This window comes from Pelecanus crispus, chromosome 2 (genome assembly GCF_030463565.1).
Source record: "Pelecanus crispus isolate bPelCri1 chromosome 2, bPelCri1.pri, whole genome shotgun sequence".
Classification (NCBI taxonomy): domain Eukaryota; kingdom Metazoa; phylum Chordata; class Aves; order Pelecaniformes; family Pelecanidae; genus Pelecanus; species Pelecanus crispus.
The window spans coordinates 45,035,313-45,056,797 of record NC_134644.1 but is presented as its reverse complement, the minus strand read 5'-3'; the positions used below and the strand labels follow the sequence as shown (position 1 = coordinate 45,056,797).

The window sequence follows — 21,485 nt, the reverse complement described above, 5'->3', positions numbered from 1 at the left end:
ATGGTGAGAAAGAATGGTGATAATACACAAGAAGAGGAAAAATCCCAATAAAATGGAGTTTAATAGCAAGACAGCCAATATTATCTACCCATGTGTTGGGAAAATAATGTTTCTGTATGTTAGGTTAATTACTTTCTTGTTAATATCTGGGATTCTAAAAGATATCCTCATATAATGCCTAAGGGTTCATGTTGAGAAAATGGTAGACCTGGTTTGGTTTTTTTTTAAAGTTTTATCAGTTGGTTCTGTAAGTAAATATTTGTTGCTTTTGCTGCAATGATATAATTCTATCTATCTACTTTTATTTTTAAGGAAATGAGTTTTTAGCCATCTGATAATAGCGATACACAATGCCTGATCAGGGCAAAAAGTTGAAGAGCACAGAAAAAGCAACAGACAAAAATCCTCATGGGATCTCTATGAGGTATAGTATCTGACGTCTTTCTTTGAACTTCAGCAGGACCCATGTGGAATTTGCCCTAGCTGCCAAAGCAGAATGCTTTAATTTGAAATGCAGTATAAACATGACAACTGTTACTCTGGTCACAAAGTTTATTTACACCTTTGTTGATTTAAGGCATTCTGGAGAAGCTATAAATTCTTCTCTGTGCAAAATGGGGACACTAGGCAACACTAGAAAACTTTATTTTCTGTCAGTAGCATTGTTGCCTGTTGACCTTCTTTACTCTTACAAAAGTACTTTTATGTAACTATTAACACATCTATTTATGCTATTGTGCTTTATCCTAGGGATTATTCTGATCTTAAAAGACTTCAGTCTCTCTTAAACGTTCAGTCAAGCAACCAACAGGTATTTTCCAATAACTATTACATTTTCAATAACTACTAAACATGCTGTAGAATTGTGTAATTATAAGTAATGGTGATTATGGATTGTGGCAGATACTTAGGATATTGTGTTCCATTGTGATTAAACACGTTAGCAAAATCTTGTGTAGTGGACGTGGCGTCACTTTTTAAAAAATATTTATTTGTTTACTTTTATTGTTGCATATAATCAAGTAGCCTAACAGATTTGTTTTCTTCCATGCTGTTCCACAATGTCATGAGAAGGTAGGCTTAGAGATGTGTTACTTACAACATGATGAAGAGTGGTAAAGAATATAAAATAAAAAAAATCAGCATTTTAACCATAAACAATTTGTCTGTGGAGAATAACACTTCAGCTAAAAATCTTCAGGGCATAAATATCAATGCATGCAATTTATAAGACACAGTAAAATCTCCTTCACCTCAAGTCACTTAGTGAAGCTTGTGTTTGCCATTTGAAGCAAAGAAAAACCAACACATGATGATGGGTGTGAGTCCTTGGAATGCCAGAACAATTTCTCCCTTTCTATTCTGTAAAAAGTTATGACAAAATGACTTAGGGAATCATCCATGTGAGACAGGAATTATGCACTCCCTTCCTGGATAGAGCCATGGAATTGCTTCTGAGCAGAAAGCTGAAACATCTTAGTTCTACAGCCTAAAAAGAATATGAAGGCTGTGCAATTGTCGAAGTGGAACAGGTAAGGAGCATAGATAATGAGTGTGTGTTGCAGATTCTGTTGAGCTTTACTATTACAAATTTTGAAAGATACTGTTCTTCACATTTTATATACCTCCATGTAATTGTTTTCCATCCTTGCTTTATATCAGTTTTCTACCACATCAGTTTTGTTTTGCATGGGTTGTGTGTATATTTTATAATGGCAGATTATAGATCCAAAGTTCAAGTCAGAACTTGAGAAAAGGTACTTTTGCTTGATAACATTCTTATAAAACTTAAAATGCAGTGTTTGACTCATGAATACTATCCCTTTACTCCTTAGCTTCCAGCTATACATTTTGAAAGTGGTCAAACCAGTGTGAAAAGAGCTCATCAAAATGTCAAAAGCAATGAACAAAAACCCCATGGTCAATGGCAAGAATCAAAAGAAGCTGTTGAGCTTGAAAACTTTAGGTAAAAAGAAAAAAAAGCACTACTATGATGACACTGTGTTGTATCTCTGAATGTCTTCATGTATCTTAAGCTTCTTGAGGTGTTGAAGGCATTTATGTTTGTACTTATGTCTGTTACTTGTAGTTCATGTTAACCCACTATCCGAGATATGAATTACATATTTTTAACTTTCTAAACCTAACTGTGAATGTTCCTGCCTTTGTAAGTTTCAGACATATGCTCCCACTCATCAGAGTGTACTGTTGAGAGTTAATATAGTCAATTTAAATCAAGTAATGGTTTCTTTATTTGGAAAGCTTATGTTATACCATTATAATAGTCCCAAATTATGCATGCGACAGACTGTTCTGCCATGCTGTTAATGTCTGGAAATCTGAAGTTGTGTTATTCCACTGTAACTGCTGATATGACATTTCTTAATTTTTCTTGCTAATGTTAAGTTCTGACAATCTAAAATTATGTTGTGGCAAGATAATCAGCAATTCAGCATTTTTCTTTTTTTTCCTTATTAGTGTGACGTACCAGAATGAGAGAAATTTTAGCAAACATCCCAAACATAAGCTGTTTAAAGAGATCTTTACAGCTTTAGTTAAGAACAGACTTACCTGCAGGTCAGTATATTGAACACCTTGATATCCAAGGAGGGTGACTCTTGCCTTAAGTGAAGAACCAAGACGCATGGATAATGTTTCACACTGTTTCAGTCATACATACAGTATATATGTTTCAGCAATGGACCTCTGTGGAAACTGCCAGCTTCATACCTCTGCATAATCTCAGTTTTAAACAGTCACTTCTGTATTGGCTTTGAAGATCTAATGCTTGGGTTAGTGGGACGGAAAAAGGAAGGCCTGGGTATATGACAAACTTTGGATGACCAAAATTCTAACATCTGCTATGTTCCCTTGATCATTTGTCCATATCTGGTGTCTGTAATCTATGGTTGCTTTTCTAATTTCATTTTTATTTTACTGATTTTACTTGTATTTTATGGACTTATGCCTATATATAGAAAGGTCATTGGCTTTCATAAAATTCAGATGAGTTTATGCTACTGTTCATATTTATTTGTATTCGTGTGTAAAACAGGATTAGAAAGGGAAAACTCTTCCTTATGCTGCTCTCATTTGAGCGATGAAGTGCAAGACCTTAAAAAAATAGAGGGGCTACAAAGAGATATTTTCTGAAAAAAAGAATGTGTTTTTCAGGATTTCTATTACTATACATCACAGCGGTGTGGTGTATTTTTCCTTTTTAAAGGCCAAGTACATTTTCTGAAAAGTCTTAACTGGTACAGAAGCTTAAAGGAGGAATCCTAGAGCATTTGAAGGTATTAATTTGTAACTGCTAGAATTTACAGAAGTACCTAAAAAACACCAAAAAAAATCACATAGTTTTCTTAGATCCTTTTTCAGAATTAACGTGGGAACTAGGGACTTCATCTGTGATTATCTAAATAGCAGTGAGTTTAGGACAGATCATTTAAGTGATTTGAAAATCTAGTACCTCTTTTTGCAAGTTATCATCTTAGTATTCACCAGTGGGATGTTGGTGGCTTAGCTTCATTTGCCGAATATCTAAGAATAACTTGCGTTGTGTCTTCTCAAGATTTTTTTGTACATTGTGCCGTACCTAGCCCATATTTTGTTTTTTGTTTTCTTCGGTACTTCTTGTTGATGATGATATAGCAAACCCAGCCTTATATTATAAATGAAAGCACCCAGGTAAGGTTAATGAAACAAGCATATATTAGTAGGTATGTAAAACCCATAAGAGTGCAGTTAGAAAGGTGATTTAGTTGCCCTTTATAAATATTTTACTATGGCTGTGATGGTGTCCTCTCTTTGGAACACTGCCATTGCATTGTGTCAGAGCCTTAGAAACTGTCACCGTCATCTGCATCACATACTTTTGCTGGCATGACTAGGTTGGTTGGGGTGCAAGGAAAAAAAAATCACACCCACTTACTGGCATCACTGTGCCGGCAGAAGTCCTGGTTGGAGGTAGTTCTGTTGACAGGAAAACTGTGATCAGTTTAGCTTAAGTAGTTTGGATAAAGAGTATAACTAAGCAGGCAGAAAAAATCCTGCTAGCATATGCTGAATATACACTAGAGTATTTAGTAGCAGGTATTGTAAATGTAGCTATAGTAGAAGAGGCTCTCAAATGTTAACGAGGCTCAGAGAATTACTGTCCCTGCTTGGAAATGTGGCAGATGCATTGCTCCATTAAAGAAACTAACTTCTGTCAGGAACCAAAGCTTTTTGAAAGAATGACTTTGTAGAACCACCATGGTAATGATCTTCAGGCCACTTTAAAATCTGACCTACAAATTTTGCCTACCAGTATGTGGTTGCTGTTTTCTTTCCATGAAAGTTTCCTGCTGTTCTGAAGTGGCCAATTATGGAAACATAATGAAAAATAGTATTATTTTCGGCAGAATATTGGCATAGAAGGGCTGAGATTTTGTTAGTATCTATTTGCAAAACATTTATTTTTATCAAAATATTTTTAGCCATTGGCATCATTCCCAACTACAAATGATAAAAAGGGAAGAGAACTGCCACGTCTCATAGACTTCTTCTGTTCCTTGGAAACTTGCCCAGATACTACAGATTCTGTCCTGTCAGTTAAAACAACAAAAAAAAAAAAACCCACAGCAAAGATGTCCAATTTTAGGTTTATTTTAAATAGGAAAATGGGGATATATACCTCCAACAGGCAATGGAAATAGTGATTCCATTACTGGTATTTTATGCAGGATTACAGCCCCTGGATGCTTTGTGCAAATCTGAGTTGTGTTTTCTGCCAAGTCTTGTGCTGGGGAATTGTATGGAGAAAGATAAAAGAGGGAGTTCTGTTTGGAAGTGTAATCCTATATCAAGAACATTTAAACTAAATAACAAATTATTCCAAGGACTAATGGTATTAGAGTTTTTAGAAGCCAGGATAGATGATGATAATTCAAAAAAAATATTTCAAATTAGCTATTTTTACTTCTGTAGCACCCATGTGTTTTTTTAATATTTTTATATAAGTGTATTTTGTGCACTGAGGTTTGAGATAAGCATGTACTTTCCTGCATCAGTTCAGTGATAATAAGTGAGGGCTGGCAATGTTCATATAATGAAATCAATTTATTTAAAGCTGTTACTATGTTTGAATATAAATGGTGTTAAAAGTTCTGTAGTGTAGTATGTTGTACAGGTGTTGCAGGTCACTAATCTTCAAGTCAATTGATTCCTGAATCAGTGTTTTATCTAAGTGTTTTAATACTTCCTTATTATATTTGGTTTATGTTTTGAATATTTATTTTACAGGGAGTGGGTTAATCAAGCTCCATCCATCCATTTTCTTCGAGTATTAATCTGCCTGAGATTACTAATCAGGGATCCATGCTATCAGGTCAGTATGCCAAAATACTTTCTTGCTTGGGTAAGAGAATGCATATAAGCATCACGCATAGGAGTTGTGTTGGTATAAAAACATGCATTCGTATGGATGCATACTTCTTATATGTATGTACCTATATTTCTGAATGTGAGGATGTGATTTTCAAAGAAACAGATTCCAAGAGTGAATTTGCACTGTTACTCGTAACTTGCTCAATTTCTGATATTTCTTATGTAGTGTCTGTTCTGCTAACCTGAACAAAGAACCAGTAAATCTCCATAACAGATGGCTTGGCCATTGCTCTGAGCCCTAGACTCTGTACTTGACTTTACCATATAGATATGTAAAATGCCCATAATGTAGTAAGTGAAGAAGATTGAAAGCTGCCTATTCCTCCTAGCAGCCCAATGCTCTGAAATACAAACTAGCTTTTAATTTTATTCTGGCTATTATAGTTGTTATTCATAGGACTAAGCCTCACGCATCTGGTAAGATATTTGTCTTTGTGTGTTTCTTTTCTATGTGTTCCAAAACTTACACTGTTTTTCCAGTTTTAGAACCTTTAAAATTTCACTTCTGTGTTTTTATTTATCTACTTATTATAAGTAATTCTGAATTCTGAAGGTGCTAAGCATCTCCAGAATCCATTGATTTCGACCACCGGAGTTAAGGTTTCTCAGCATTCATAACAAACAGAGCATTTATATTCTAGTGTTCTCTCATTTTATTGTTTTCTGTATTTTGACTCAATTTTTAATTTTTTTTTATTTTCTTTTAGGAAATGCTCCACAGCTTGGGTGGGATTGAAAATCTAGCTCAGGTAGAATTCCTCATAGTACCTTTCTTTGTTCATTATGTTGCCATTATTAGGATTACAATGAAATACACTGTAAAAAGCAGTGTACGTATATTCTTGGTTTATGGAAAGAAGTGAGTCTATTCCTCTGTTTGTACGTGTGCAGTTGGTGTGGTTTTTTTCCACTAGTGCACAAAGCAGGTCTCCTTATAATGTAGCAGCCTTTAACCCAGGACTTTTAGTTAGGAGGCTTAACAAGTGCCTCCTGAAGTGGGAGGAGGATTAGAAAAGTCAGCACAATTGGTTCACTCAAAAGAAACTGTAGACTTCTGAAGGAAGATGAGTAAAGTCACCTTGAACTGTAGCAAATGACTTTTCAAAGGTAAAAGCATAGTGATAGAATGTTGAACAGGTTTAAATTTGGGGGCTACAGTACTTTGTGTTACAAACCATTGATAACCAACTGCTGTATTGTTATTGCTCTGCATTAATACTGCTTTACTCTTAGGTTTTTAGTACTTCTTCATCAGTACCAATTTAGCAGTGAGCTATCACGTATCTTGAATATCTTTGAAATTGTTGGGAGTTTTCTTTCTGGAAAAAAAATCAGAATTTTTATAAAAAATGTATCTTTCTAGAATGCAGTCATCATTCATTAATATTTATGGCGCCACCTGTATTTCAAAAAAGCTGATAGTGTTCTATGAGCCCTTTGGTCAGATAATCACCTGTTTGAAACATCCCTAGTTTGCAGGAGTTAAAGATTATTAGTTTCTGATGGATATGGTTCCCACAGGACCTACTTGGTGTTTTCCAGTGTCACATGTCATTAATGCTTAGCCCTACTTTTTGAGGAGCTTGCACAGCTCTAAGTGCAGTGGCCTGCTGAGACGTTGGCAACACCTGCAAGTGGAGTCCTCTGCGGCAGGAATCCAAATTGTTTAATCGATAATAATTTTTACTATGCATGTGTTGCTGGCATAAAGAATTTTAAAAAGTTGTGACATGCAACTTTTATGATTTCTGAACTTCTGGGGAACTTAATCTTTTGTGTTCTTTGCAGTGAGATAAAATTAAGTGTTAAATGGGTTTCCAGCACTCTGAAATGCATTTTGAAAAAAGTTATAGCTGAGACTTTCAAAAATCCCTCAGAACTTTGGAAGGTGACAGTTTTTCAAGGTGAACTGTGCATACAAATCTTCTTGCTGAATCACAAGTCTGAAGTCTTCCATTAGACTATTTCATACAGCATTAAAACATATTTTTTTGGTTTTTTTGGGCAGTTTCAGATAAAACAATGTTCTCATTTTAAAGTGTTGGGGGTGTTTGAGTAGAAAACATTAATAAAATTATTACCAATATTACTTTGCATAGTAGTGTCCTCCTCGTGAGTTTTCTTTCTAAGTTTTGTGCTACTACTGTAGTTCTAGCCTCTGTGTACCATCTGCTTGAAACTGCTGTAGTTTCCCGATACAGTATTCTGGAAATTTCAAAATGCCACCATATGTAAGACCAATATATAAGTGATGCCACGAATCATATCATGATTTTGTGTACTAACAAACATTATATCCTTGTGATAATTCTAATTTCTTGGAAAAATATGTTTGACCAGGTAGTTATTAGGGTTGTTAAAAAAGGTTGACCACCATTTCCCCCCAGTTGGCTATGTGTCGTCCCCCCCCCCGAAGAAACAAAATCCCCCCCTGCAGTTGCATAGGTTTTATAGAGTCTGAGCCTGTCAGCTGTGTGGACTGAAGATCCAGTTGGCTGTTCCAAACAGTGGCCAATATTAGATGCTGAGGGAAAAGTCTGAGAGCAGAAACATGAAATAGTATTTCCTCAGAAAACTCTTATCAACCTCTAGCAGCTTGCAAAGAAGGGAATTTTGGCCCTAGAAGTAGGGTGGTTATATTTGATAGTCTTCAGTGGAGTTTTCTCTGGTGGAATTTTGCACTTGCTTTTTGAATTCTTCTACTTCCAAGATCTCTTCTGTTCCCTGACAAGTTTTACAGCAAAAATATGTGGGATGTTGCAGACTTACCTTTTTCACGAAACAGATGCACCACCTACAGGCTATTTCTGTGCATAACACTCTCTAGGTTTATGAATTCTTAAAACTATTTTTAATGATATCCTTTATATTTTTCCCCCTGCTTGTAGTATATGGAAGCAGTAGCAAAAGGCTATCTTGATTACGGAGAAGAGCAGCATAATGTAGACAAGTTGGTCAACATGACATGTAAGTGTTAGAGCTGATAAATTATAAGGGCACTTACAACTTTTTGTGTGAGGCTTAAAATGTTTAAAATACTCGAGATAGTCATTAAGTAAGATATTACTAGATTCATTGTAGGCATCATCACACAAGTAAAAACTGAAATTGCTGTGGAGAAGCACACCTTATTTTTGTACTTAAGTAATATTTCCTTAAGAAATGTATACCTCTTTATGTACTGAAATAACAGAGTAAAATGAGCTAGTCATGGTTCAAAGAACTTACCCAGTGTTTTGCTTTATTATCTGATCAGTAAAATGAAAAGTATTAAGTGGTAAAGCTTCAATTTGTGTGACTTCCTTTGTTCCATAGACATTTTCCAAAAGCTTGCTGCTGTTAAAGATCAAAGAGAATGGGTTCTTGCAAGTGGAGTGCATAAAGTAAGTACTTTATAAAATTGCTAATTATAACCAATTAGCTGCTTAACTGAATGACTTATACTTTTCAGATTTGACCTAGGTGGGAGTAAATTCCTTACTTTGTCAAGCTTGCAAAGTAAGATAATTTCAGTTCTGTGTTTTACAGATGTGTTAGTAGTATCACAAAAATTATTTCTTGTATGTAACTTAATTGGCCTGATGCATGGTTATTGGTTGTTTGAGATAAATAGGTGTTAAATGTTTGGACTAAACTCATTCATATAAAAATCAGTACTCATGTTTACGCTGTACTGAGCTACATGTTACTATGATATAAATTGTTTTATATAATTTTAAAATATACATATATTATTATTTATATTTTTTGTATAATTTTTTGCCATGATTTTTCACTTGTAAAGTACTCTGTGTCTAAATGGAACAGTGTCAACCTAGAGAGTGACAACGTAGACATCCCTTGCTATACATTACCACCAGTCTAAGGATCTATACTTAACCATTGCTGATTTGTGGCCAAACTGAGAAATAGATGACATCAAGATTAGTATAACTAGTGCTTCATGATTCTATTATGCTGCAGTACAACACTGGCAATTGTGATCAGATAGTATCGGACAATATATTTTTAGAGAATCTAGACAAATATGAAATTTACTTTGATATGAATCATTAACAGAATATATGCAGGGCCTTAAATTACTTACTGCATTGTTTAAATACAAGCTGAAAATTAACTTCTTGCTTCAGGAGGCCTTGATTTAGCCATCTGAAGTGTTTTACACAGGAACAGATTTTTACAATGGTATATTAAATTGGACAGATGCTTTAGCAGTCAAGAGAGACGCTAATTGCAGTTTGAGAAGAAACATCCTTGCTTGCCTTAAAAGTGGGTGTATTCTAAGACTTTAAGTGTATATTTAAGTGTACTTAAAGTGTGCTTTAAATGTGCCTAAGACTTTTAGTGTATTGTGTAAGGGTTTGGTATCTTAATTTTGACTTTTCAATAAATAACTCTATATATGTTTGAGTTGTGAAAGAAAAGAATATAATTTGTATTTATTTATCTTGTTTCATGTTTCATTTTCCAGACCTTAGTAAATTTGTTATCTGCCAGAGACAGCAACGTGCTTTTGGGTGCCCTCCTTGCTCTGACTAGCCTGGCAGAAAGGTAAGTTCAACTTAACGTGCTGTAGTTCATAATAAGTATTTTAATGATATCTCTTGACACAATATTGAAACTGCTGTTTATGAGGAAGACTTCTTTTTTTCAAAATAAGGCCTTGATCCGTGGAGGTCTATGAAGTGTGCTTAATTTTATATTGAAGCAGTAGAAACTGAGTAGAAACTTTGGTCCTTGCAGCAGACTTCTTTGCTCATGTGGAGGGCTTTGCAAGACTGGAATCACAGAATCTCTTTGCAATCTCTATGCAGGATTCTGTAATTCTTACTGACTTCCTGCATATAAAAGTCTTTTGTGCTGAGCTTAATACAACAGTGCCTCACAATAACCGGCAAGAATATTGTTCAGTGTAGTAAATAATGAATGCATACACTGAAATCCATGTATATGTATCCTCTCTTCACTAATGACCATTTTAAGTAAAGATAAGAGTTTTTTTTCCTGGTGTGGAGTGAAAAAAGGAAAAGGAAGGTACAGCACCTTTCATCCTTAATAGTTTTAAGCTGCTGCTTCTACATTATTGATCTGCTGACTTCCAGACTTGTATAACAATTTTATCTTTCAAATGAAAAATTATAAGGAAAATTAGAAAACTGAAGAGAATAGATACAATTCCTTGAGATCAGTAGAAATGTATTTACTAAGATTTCTCTGGATTTTCTCTTTTCCCAAATTTCTTTCATTCTATTTCAGTTTAATTTTTTTTAATATCAGTATTAATTTAAATGATGTTATATATACATTTTCAACTTCCATTTAACTTACTTCACAGAATTAAATGTGTTATATTTGGACTGGGCAAGAAAGTGTTTGGAGTATATTACAAATATTCATGGAAATTGTGTTTGATGCTAAAAATGTACCTCATTTGCTTAATTTCTAGTATGAAATAAATGAAAAACATTTGTGTCTTTACTTTTATGCATTCACATTTACTTTTTTTGTACTGGGAAAATTGGAAATTGTTGCAGTGTCACTCTTGACCGAGCATATTTTTGTGGCCTTAAATATTTGTGTGTACAATATGATATTATTACTTAAGACTTGAGAAAAAAATAATTGGTCAAATGTATGAGGAGGGAGGTTAAAGAGCAATGTGTTTTTTCATATAATTTAATTTGATATAAATGCCAGGAATAATCAATTTGTAGTCCAGAATGTAGGGAGAAGATAAGTGAACTCACCATTGTTGAGAACTTGCTGGTGATATTACATGAATACGATTTGCTTTCTAAAAGGTGAGACTTAGCTTGTAGATTAATTGTGTTAAAATATATTTTGACTTTTTCATTTAGGGACATGTTTATTTGGAGGAATTAGATAATGTGCCACTTTAATATACTAAAGGTAAAGTTCTGATACCTACATATTTTCAGTCAGATATTGATATAGCAAAATCTTTTCTAGTAGTTTTGCTATAAGCTGTCTCCTGTCTCTCCACTGATGGCCTACAGTGTGGTGCAAATAAATTGCGATGTTACCATAAAGTGATAGCAATCACTTTTCTTGGTGCATCTCCTCTTTGCTTCTGGCAGACCTGAGTGGTTAGATGGAAAGCACACTGAACTCTGACAGTTCTCGGGATGCCCAATATAAACTAGTAAAAAATTGCAAGAAATACAGCTGTTGTAGTTTATGCCAGGGGCTGGGTCAGACCCCATATCCCTTCAATCAGAAAATCATAAAGGTTCCTTCAGTTCTTTAAATGTCCTTTCATCTCAGCTAAGTCTGCTAATTGAGCATAGCATATCTGCATTTCAGTAAGAAACCAAAAGACTCTGAAATTTGATGATATGTCACTTATCCTATCGTATTTAAAATTCTGGAGAGATTTTTTAAATGTCATGCTTAATTATTTCACACATATGAATTATTTTACATATGGCTGAAGATAAAGAAATTGAATATACCAGAAGTTTTTATTTAGTTTCTGGGTTTGAAATTATTTAGATTATACGTAAACCAAAAGTTTGTTATAAAAACTGGAATTTGAATGTAGACGGGAAGCTGATGAAGTTCAGTGCTAGTTAAGAATAATTTTAAATTCAGATATGAATCTGAATTCATATGTTTCATTAAACACACATACAGCTCTTCTGCTTCAAGTGGAAATGGAGATCCCTAACCATATTTTCTATGGAAAGTCCACCTTAATTGGAATGAAGTTAATGAAAAATCTTGTATAAACCTTTAAAATTATATATCCAATCCCTTTTGTAAACATAATATTCAAACCATACTGGAGAAGAATCACGATTATGTGTGGAGTTATTCTAATTCCACAGGTGGATTTTTACAAGTTCATGCAGTCAGTGCTACTTGTAGTACTAATGCCATTAACAAGAAGGTGGTAGCATGGATGACTGCAGTCCACCTGGCCACCTCCATCCTGGCTGTGTACGCTTGGCTGCCTATGCTGACAGTCAAACTCCATGTAAATATAATTTCATCCCTTGTGTAAATTTGGACCCCCTTCTTATTTTTCTTTTTTTAAACAGTGACTTTAACCAGTTTAATTTATTTTTTTTATAGGAGGTCTCTGTTCGTTCTTAAACATTTGCTGTGTTTTTTTGCCCTTTGCTAACTGTCAATACAAAGCAATGATGGAGTTATTGTTAAAATTTCTTGCTGTTTTGTTGGGTTTTTTTTCTTTTTTTTGTCAGGCTCACGGCAGAGTTGCTACGTCTCCTCTGTGCAGAGCCACAAGTCAAAGAGCAAGTGAAAATGTATGAAGGAGTTCCAGTCTTGCTCAGTTTACTCCATTCTGATCATATCAAACTTCTGTGGAGTATAGTCTGGATTCTGGTGCAGGTTTGTGAAGACCCTGAGACTAGTGTGGAAATCCGAATTTGGGGTGGAATCAAGCAGCTCCTTCATATATTACAGGGGTAGGTTTTCAGTCCTCAACACTGTGGCAATTATATGAGATGGTTTCATATTTTAAGATATATTTGGCCAAGCCCTGTTTTATCAAAGAGCATCTTTGTTTTTTTCAGCTGTATGTGATGTCTGCAGAAATTAAGAGGCTATTTAGAACATAATGGATAAGCAGTATTTTTTTTCAGCTATGCATATTTCATTGTTATCTTAAGGTGTTTTTTGTATTTTCAATGTATAAACTAAATAATGAATAGATTATAAATATGTCATTGCTGTCTACTTAGTTTCCTATTAATCAGACACCTATTTAGTGAGCTAGAATTGTGAATACAATTGATGAACGTGGTAAAAGAATTTTCTGTTTAAAGGCTTGTTTGCTTTTTCAAAATGTATTAGCTAATTTAGTGAAAAACATACAGTTTTTCAGAACATCAGAAGTGGTTAACAAAGCTATGTTAAGCCATTTCTTTATGCTGCATTTTTTTGTTTTCCCAGGGAAAGAAATCTTGTTTCTGATCGCTCTTCAGTTGGAAGTTTATCTAGTGCGAACGCAGCAGGGAGAATCCAACATCTTCATTTGTCAGATGATTTGAGTCCTGATGAGATGCAGGAAAACACTTTCTCACTTCAAGCAGGTAGGTTTGTAAGGCCTAATCCTGTTATGTGTTTACTTACACTTGCACAAAGGGATTTAAAATATTTCAAAATTTAAATTGTAAACTTTTATACCTGCTTTAGGGAGTGGGAGCACAAAGTCAGCTGTGTTTATTTCTAAATGTGCAATACCAGCACATATTTTCAAAAAGCACACTTTTTTTAAGAAAGAAGCAAAGGATAAACTATTAAGTACATGGGAATCATATCTATTTCTTCCACGTGTGAAAACATCTCAAACTTACATATATATATATTTTATTTTGGTTTTAGACTAAGATTATTTTTATTTGATCATATTTTTCCCTCTATTCAAATTTACTATGGTAGATCAATCATGAAATGATTATTGATGGAACTCTTTCAAAGTGGTATTTTAAAGACTACCAGTCAGGTGAGAATTCCTCAGTAGTTATGGAGAGAATCCCTTTTAGAGGAGATTCCTCAATAGCATGTCAACTATCCATTCTGAAATGCCTTTTGGAGGATCATGTCTTTTGCCAGTGACTATAGAAGGACAATGCAAAATATCCTTACTAGTATTACATGAGCCTTTGCAGTATCTTCCTGAAAGCTGTAGCATAATACATAAGTGTTTTTGAATACCTTATCATGAACGTTACCTCTGAAGAGCTGGTAATGTGAAATAAATTGCAGTACCAAAAGTATTACCAGCATGGAGCATATTTCTGGGTTACTTCTGCCTTCCTTAAGGACTCCTAAGAAAGAGTAAGCACTGAACTTGCAGAGGTCTTTTTTAGTTCTGACTGAGTACTTGTTTATATTTTTAGCCTTCTGTACTGGGTGTGGGTGGCAAGGCTGTGTTAGCATGGGGGCCTGCAGAGGTGGCTTCTGTGGGAAGAGGTAAGGGATTGCCCTATGCTGGACACAGCTGATTCCAGCTGGCTTCACAACAGACCCACTGCTTACCAAAGCTAAGCCCATCAGCGAAGCTGGTAGTGCATCTGTGAAAACATAGTTAAGAAAGGGCAAAAATGCTGGGTGAGCAGAGGAGAAGGAGGAAAAAAAAAAAAAGGGTGAGAAACAGCAGTGCAAACACCAAGGTCAGAGAAGAAGGAGGGGAAGGAGGTGCTCTGGGCACCAGAGCACAGATTCCCCTGCAGCCCGTGTGAGAGACCTTGGTGGAGATGGTATTCACACTGCAGCATGTGGAGAGGACCCATGCTGGAGCAGGGGAAAAGTGGAAAGGAGCAGCAGAGTGGAACTGCTGGTAACCCTCATCCATCACCCCCCAGTGCTGCTCGGGGAGACGGTAGAGGAGTCAGGAGTGAAGGAGTGAAGAAGAGTCTGGGAGGAAAGAAAAAGATGGTGTGGGGGCAAGGTGGTGTTTTAATTTTTTGGGGTTTTTTTGCTATCAAAATCTATTTTAATTGGCAATAAATTAAATTATTTTTCCCCAAGTCAAGACTGTTTTGCCTGTGACAGTAAGTGGTAAGTGACTTCCCTGTCTTTATCTTGACCCATGAGCTTTTCCATCCTATTTTCTCCCTCTGTCCTGTTAAGGAGGGGGAGTGAATGAGCAGCTGGATGGGCATTTGGCCCTTGGCTAAGGTTAACCCACCATGCTATCTGAGTATCTTTATGAATCTGGCCCTAAATGTTACATCTGAATTTTTATTCTAGCTTGTTGTGCTGCAATTACTGAACTGGTGCTCAATGAGACTAACGCTTACCAGGTAGTACAGGTAGGAAGACTTCATTCAGTTAAGTAAGGCATTATAGTTTACAATTTGACTTAATTGTTCTTATTTGTCACCATCATTTAATTAACAAACAAAATGCATTTGAAAGGGATTGGAAAACATACCTTTATATAACTTTAGTATCTCTGTTTCTTTATACATTTACACACAGAGACATACACACAAAAATATCAACATATGTATCTAGTTGTCTGTGAGAGCAAACAGCCTTATTCAGACAGGGTTCATTTTGGTTGGCATCTCTTGCCATCCTTTTGCCATGTTCAAAATAGGATAGTAAATAAGAGTAATCACGGAATTAACTGAGAAATACAAATTCTGTATTTCATGAAGTTTATTAAACTCTGTGCAGCTTAATATTGGCAGCTCGTTGTTTCACAGTTTCCCTTTTCCTCAGAGTTTAGTATTTCTGAGATAACTTCCTGGCACTCCATCCCCAGGGTTGTGTTTCTAAACTGCATTTTAAAATGTAATATTTAAATCAGCTAGAATCTGTGGTTCTGAAAACCATTCTTAAAATCCCTGGTATGTATTCCAGACATAGTCAAAACCACAAATATTTAGGACATTAATACCAGCTAAAAGCTGTAGCCAGCTTTTACGCTTTAAATGTTAAGTCACTGATCAAAACCTTCAGGTTAGCTTAAAACCCAACTAGAGGTATTCCTAGAGTTATTGAGAGAACAAAGAGCCTTAAATATGACTGAGAAAGAAGTTTGTGTGTATTTTAAATCTCTTGGTTAAGAGGAAAGGAATGGAAGTAAGTCTAGGAAAAAAATATTTTCTATGTATCTTAAGCACTAAGATTGTCAATAAACCATACTGATTTAGACAACATTTTATCTGAACAATATAACTGTATACATTTTAGGCTGAGTCTAGTTTCATCAAAATAAAATATCACTTATTTAAGTTGGATATAATTTGAAAACAGTGTAACTCCTGGAGAACTTGGAAAATAAAAGGCTGATTTTAACATAGAGTTTTTCTGCATTGCTCTAGAAGTACGTGATAACTGTGGTGTCAGTAAATTGGGACAATGTACAGGTTCGAGCGTAACTTCTTCCCCCACTCATCCTGTTAAAAGACAATGACCTCTCCCTTTGTCAAAATGTCCTGCAGCCAATGTCCCCCTTTCAGATCAGGATGTAGCTTCAAGCATGTTAATTTCAACTGCAGTTCCACCCTACAACAGCCTTTCACTTTAAATCCTGCTTCTTTCTCTGTGCTAATATGACTTTGAGAGTTGCATGGTAAAAAAGATGAAGGAACTCACTTAGGTTAAAAACAGATAGAAGAAGAAGATTTGCAGCTCTTTCAGTTATGTGCTGAAAAAGTCAAACTAAGTGACCTCTAAAGGTTTATCTCATTCAGTGGCAAAGAACTGTTGGTTCAGGCAATTGAGAACTGTTTGCTTCTGCTGTAGCTGCCCTCTCCCTGTCCATCCTATGTCCTTGTCTCAACTTACAGCCTTGATAGCAGTCTGCAGCAGTTCTGGTAGCAGGCCAGGACGTGTTTATGACTCAATGGCTCTACTGCACAGCCTAAAACCTTGCGTCAACTCTGCCTTCATGAACAGTTTAAGAAAACATGTCAGGAACTGCAGCAGAGCCTCGGCAGAGCTGACACATATTCCCTTCAACTCTGCTAGAGAGGAGGGTAGTCTCCAACAAGGATCTTGTCAAGTAACCGGGAGCAGTACTGTAACTAAATCCACTAGTGCCCATCTGTCAAACCAACACGATAGGTACATTAATGGAGTACACAAGTATGGTTACATGAAAATGGAAGCTTAAATACAGTATGGTTTTCACAAAATCCTACTGAAGGCAGAGACATACGCCTCAGGCTATCCCTTCTGGTATTTCTCCAGTTTATATTTATGGATTTTTGGTTCCTGACAGATCAAAATATCCAGATGGTGACGGGAGATCTGTTGCTGCAATTTCCTTCACCTCTAGAGATAGAAGCATTGCTTCATTATCTGTTTGCAAGCTCTCTTTGCATATCAGTTTAAATGTAATGATGATTTCATTCTTACGTACGTTTAAGTAATTTGAGCTTGTAATTTAGGTGTGCAGTAGGATGTTGAGAACTTGTCAATTGGTATTAGCTTCTGATTTATCTGAAGTAACATTGGTTTTTATTTGTGGTTTCTATGCAAAGGAGTGCTGTTAATATTGACCTTTCTCTGTTTCCAGGCAAATGGAATATATACAATAGCAAAGCTGATTTTACCGAAGAAAGAAAGAAATGCTGAAAAAGCTAATTTATTACAGGTAACTCCTTTTATTATCATTGCACATTGAAAGCTCCAAACATTCCCTGAGAATTTTTTATGATCTTAAAGTTTATTTTAAAGTGAAGTAAAAATATCTTACTCAAAGCGGGGAAAAAAACCCACCAAAACAAAGCCAGGAATAACAAATGGCCCAGGAACTAAAAGTTAAATAGTGACTCAATTTCTGGTGTTCTGTTCTGATCAACTTTGTTTCTGACACCTCATTTAGTGTAAAGGAAAGTGAGTATTTTGCTTGCGATAATCTCTCCTCCACTTTTTCAGGCTGCCCAGCATCAGATCTTCTTTTTAGTGCCTTGGTCTTCATTGAAACTCACTGTAGATTTGATACTGTACTAATATCTGCTTCTTTCTGGAGCATCTTACTGTGGCTGTTAAATAAAATACAGGAAAACATCACATGAAGTAGCAAATTTAAATGTAGGATAAATATAGAGCTAATGAGCTTAGAATGGCTCTTGTTTTTTGCGTATCAATACCCCCCATAAATGTACTGGTTTGAGTCAACTTAGGCTAAAAGTTATCAGTAGTAATTAATTATCTGGTAGCTCTTCTCCAGCCTCTGTGAAATGGTGTTGGTGTCTCTCTAAGCTATAGGAAAGTAGTGGTCTGGGATTCAGACCACTGCTGCTGCTCCAGTCGCCCTTCTGTGGGCAAGTGTGAGGAGGTCCTTGGCACAGGTGAATGCAGTCAGGATCTTGCCTCCACCTGGTCTTTGTTCTGGCATAGCCCTACACTAACATGGCTACATAGCTATTCAACGATCTAATCAGGTAGACATGCCTGGATAGATTTAGGTTGGGGTGCAGATTCAGTGCAGTAGGTACCTTTCTTCTGCAATGAGATTTTATAGTGCACTTCCGTTAAATCAGATTAAGGGTGAGATAAATAAAAATCTTCCTAGAGGGTATATGAAACTAACATGGAGTCTAATAAACTGGACCATATGCTCAGTACAGTTGCCTCATACAACTGTAAGGAGCTTAACTTACGCCCACTGAGACTTTTAGACTCCAGCAGAATGCATTGGAAATAACTCACAAGAGATACTAAGCAACTGTAGTTGTGTTAAACGTGAAGCCGTGTGAATTAATAATAGACTTGACGATCACACAGGAAAACTAAATCCGTTTCAGGCAAACAATAAGAGGTATATTTTATTATGAAACCTTGTTTTGATTGTCACACTGCTATCTGTGTTGCTTTTGTCATTGTTACTGCCATGCAATACAGTTGCAGCTTTGGGAATACCCTTTTTTAATTTTGTAGGCATTTTTCTTAGAATTCTTAAAATAATGGTCTGGTTTCTTTACTGGTCTCTTGTCTGTGTTTTCAACGGTTAAATTTTCAGCTTCTTTCTACCATACTACTTTAGTGATCTTATTCTGTTACTTTAAGGGTAGCAGTGATACCAGTCATTTATTCTGCATATGTACCATATATAAAAATCACCATGCCTTATCTGAAGCGTATCACAAATGTTAAATTTCAATCTCACAATACTAGCGTGAGAAAAACAAATATTATTGCCATTCAAAATTTCTATTTATCTCATCATTAATCTATTATCATGTCCCTTCACTGATGGACTATGCTCTATGTAGCCTCTCAAATGAAAAACTTTCAAGATAGCAACTGTGGCCCAGCTGGTCTGGGTTATTTTGTACAGCTAGGTTGTGACTGTGGTTCTCAGTGGAATGTTAGACAAGGTAACACACCATCCTTCTCCTGTGATGGAGAGTTTACTTTGGACTAAAAAGAAACATTGTCTGTAAAAGAGGCAGCTTCTTAGCAGCATTAACATACATTCCTTTTCTGTGAAAGTTCAAGTATCCTCCTTCCTTCAAAAGTAGCACTTGGCCTTTATTTTCTTCATTTAATGCATTGTCTATATATTGAAAGATTTGTTTTTAACATGGGGATTAATTCTGCAGTTATCACTAAGACGCAGTCACCATTGTCTAAATAGGGATTATTTACAGACACCAGACTGTAGTAGTGTTTTAGTCACTGATGCAATACAGTAATTCTAAATTATGTTAAAGGCATTTACTATTTGCATTGTTTCAGATATCAATACCTTATTTCCCCTTGGCTTACTTTATACAGTCATCTTTGTTTGGTCAGCTATATATGTGCCATATTATTGACTCTTGAGAAATGGAATTAAAGATGAGTTGCATAAAAGCATACATATTAACTACCTGCCAGTGCCTGTTTTACAATAAACTTTCTTCAGTAGAGATCATATAGAAACTAAGGTACATAGAGATAGAAAATGAGGTACAGAAAGATCTCTGTAAATAAGATGAAAGTAGCATTAAAAAAAAAAAGTTGACCATTCTCTCTTTCTCACTTTTCTTTTTTGTCCCCTGTTAGAACTTACACTGTTCCACACTGCATTTTTCAGAAAAAATGCAAAATGCTGTTTCTACTGCATCATTACAAAACCACTGACTACATTTACCTTTTTCAGCATTGGAGAAGAGAGCAGGTCTCAAGTCCTGAGCTATCTGCAAATAAAAAGAGATGGTTAAGAGTTAGACATTCCTCAGCGTGTACTATAGCTAGTCACCCACTTTTTTTTTTTTTTTTTTTTTACTTTTTTCCCCTAAAAGGCCCTACCTACTTTTAAAATATAGGAAGAAATTAACATATTTTTACTCTCTTCATTATTAGGTTAATAACGTAATCTATCTAGTCATTTAAGTACAAAGTTTAACGACATGTAAAGTCAAGGAGAATCCTTGATGTTTATCAGTGGCTTTTACATTTGTGTATAAATTTGTCATTAATTTAAGTATTTTTCCTGCTGTAGTGTTATGCTTTCAGAGCCCTGAGATTTCTCTTCAGTATGGAAAGAAATCGACATATCTTTAAAAGGTATGTTAGCAAAATGTTTTTGTTCCTTTAGGATAGCTTTCAAAAGTCATCACTCCAATCAGAAAGACATGTTTTTTAAATGTAATTTATTTTCAACAAGAAGAGATAGTAATGGGCAACTTCTGTCCTGTCCACAGCTATGGATAGCCATTCCTGCATTGCATCAGTGTCAGCCTACAAGTTTTAGATGTTCAGTGTGGGGACTTCTATTGTATGCATACCAGAGAACCTTGCTTTGTAGGGGCTCCTTCCTTCCCCATGAATCAATGTTTCAATATGCTGAGGACAGTTTTAATACTGTTGGAGATAAACCGTACTTTTATCCTGAAGATTAGCAGATGCAAGTTACAGCCCTGGATAGTAGCAAGTAACTGGGAGCAGTAAATTCTTTCTCTGAGCCCTCCACTCCTTCACATGGGAATGACTTTGCATCAAGCTGGTTTACTTAGGAGTATTGCCAAAAGGTTTGGATCAATAAGGAGAAAATGTCTTTCATCAATTACCCATTTTTACTAGTAAGGTGACAGTTTCACCAGGTTGGCTACAAAGGCCATGTAAAACCGAACAGTTTGATTTGTGGGATTAGGGTAGTAACCATACTGCCTAGGAGGTCTGCCTGTCAGTAGTGTTTCTGTATGATTTTATTCTGTATCATAAATTACTAGAATTCTAGATGTAACTTTTGTATTATTTTTACTTTTTAAAAAGTGGATTTTGTACTGAAAGGGCCCCAGTTTGTAATGAATGTTCATGGCTGATGTCAAGTTTTGAAAGTGGTAAATCTGGACCGATTTGCTGTCTTTCATATTTTGCCAAATGCGTTAACTTTCTGTATTTCTACTTCTGCCAAAACTTTAAAAAGAAACAAACCTTCAGTTAAGCATGGCACTAATTAAATATTGCCTACTATCTGTTAGCTTTTGCTTTTCTCAGTCCTTTTCATCTTTTAGACTGGACTTCTTGAACAAAAATTCTAAGATGGGTGTTGTGATTTTTTAAATGCAGACAAATGTTAATCCTATCACTTAATGCATTGCAAGAAGCAACTCAGA

General features: G+C 35.5%; 1 protein-coding gene across 4 annotated transcripts in view; it reads left to right on the top strand.

Annotated features, from left to right (window-relative positions):
- The first annotated feature begins 350 nt into the window (after positions 1-350).
- Positions 351-21,485, top strand: part of NEK10 (NIMA related kinase 10) — a 103,898-nt gene continuing 82,763 nt past the window's right edge. For 3 of the 4 annotated variants that reach the window (XM_075705370.1, XM_075705368.1, XM_075705367.1), the window contains exons 1-15: positions 351-424; positions 751-811; positions 1,836-1,966; positions 2,479-2,577; positions 5,287-5,371; positions 6,138-6,179; positions 8,319-8,397; positions 8,746-8,813; positions 9,902-9,981; positions 11,145-11,231; positions 12,657-12,881; positions 13,369-13,508; positions 15,172-15,233; positions 17,453-17,530; positions 20,369-20,433. In XM_075705370.1, coding sequence (XP_075561485.1) covers positions 351-424; positions 751-811; positions 1,836-1,966; positions 2,479-2,577; positions 5,287-5,371; positions 6,138-6,179; positions 8,319-8,397; positions 8,746-8,813; positions 9,902-9,981; positions 11,145-11,231; positions 12,657-12,881; positions 13,369-13,508; positions 15,172-15,233; positions 17,453-17,530; positions 20,369-20,433 — 1,376 coding nt within the window. Of the gene's footprint in view, positions 425-750; positions 812-1,835; positions 1,967-2,478; positions 2,578-5,286; positions 5,372-6,137; positions 6,180-8,318; positions 8,398-8,745; positions 8,814-9,901; positions 9,982-11,144; positions 11,232-12,656; positions 12,882-13,368; positions 13,509-15,171; positions 15,252-17,452; positions 17,531-20,368; positions 20,434-21,485 lie in introns of all 4 variants that reach the window. The other variant, XM_075705371.1, reaches the window with a different exon arrangement.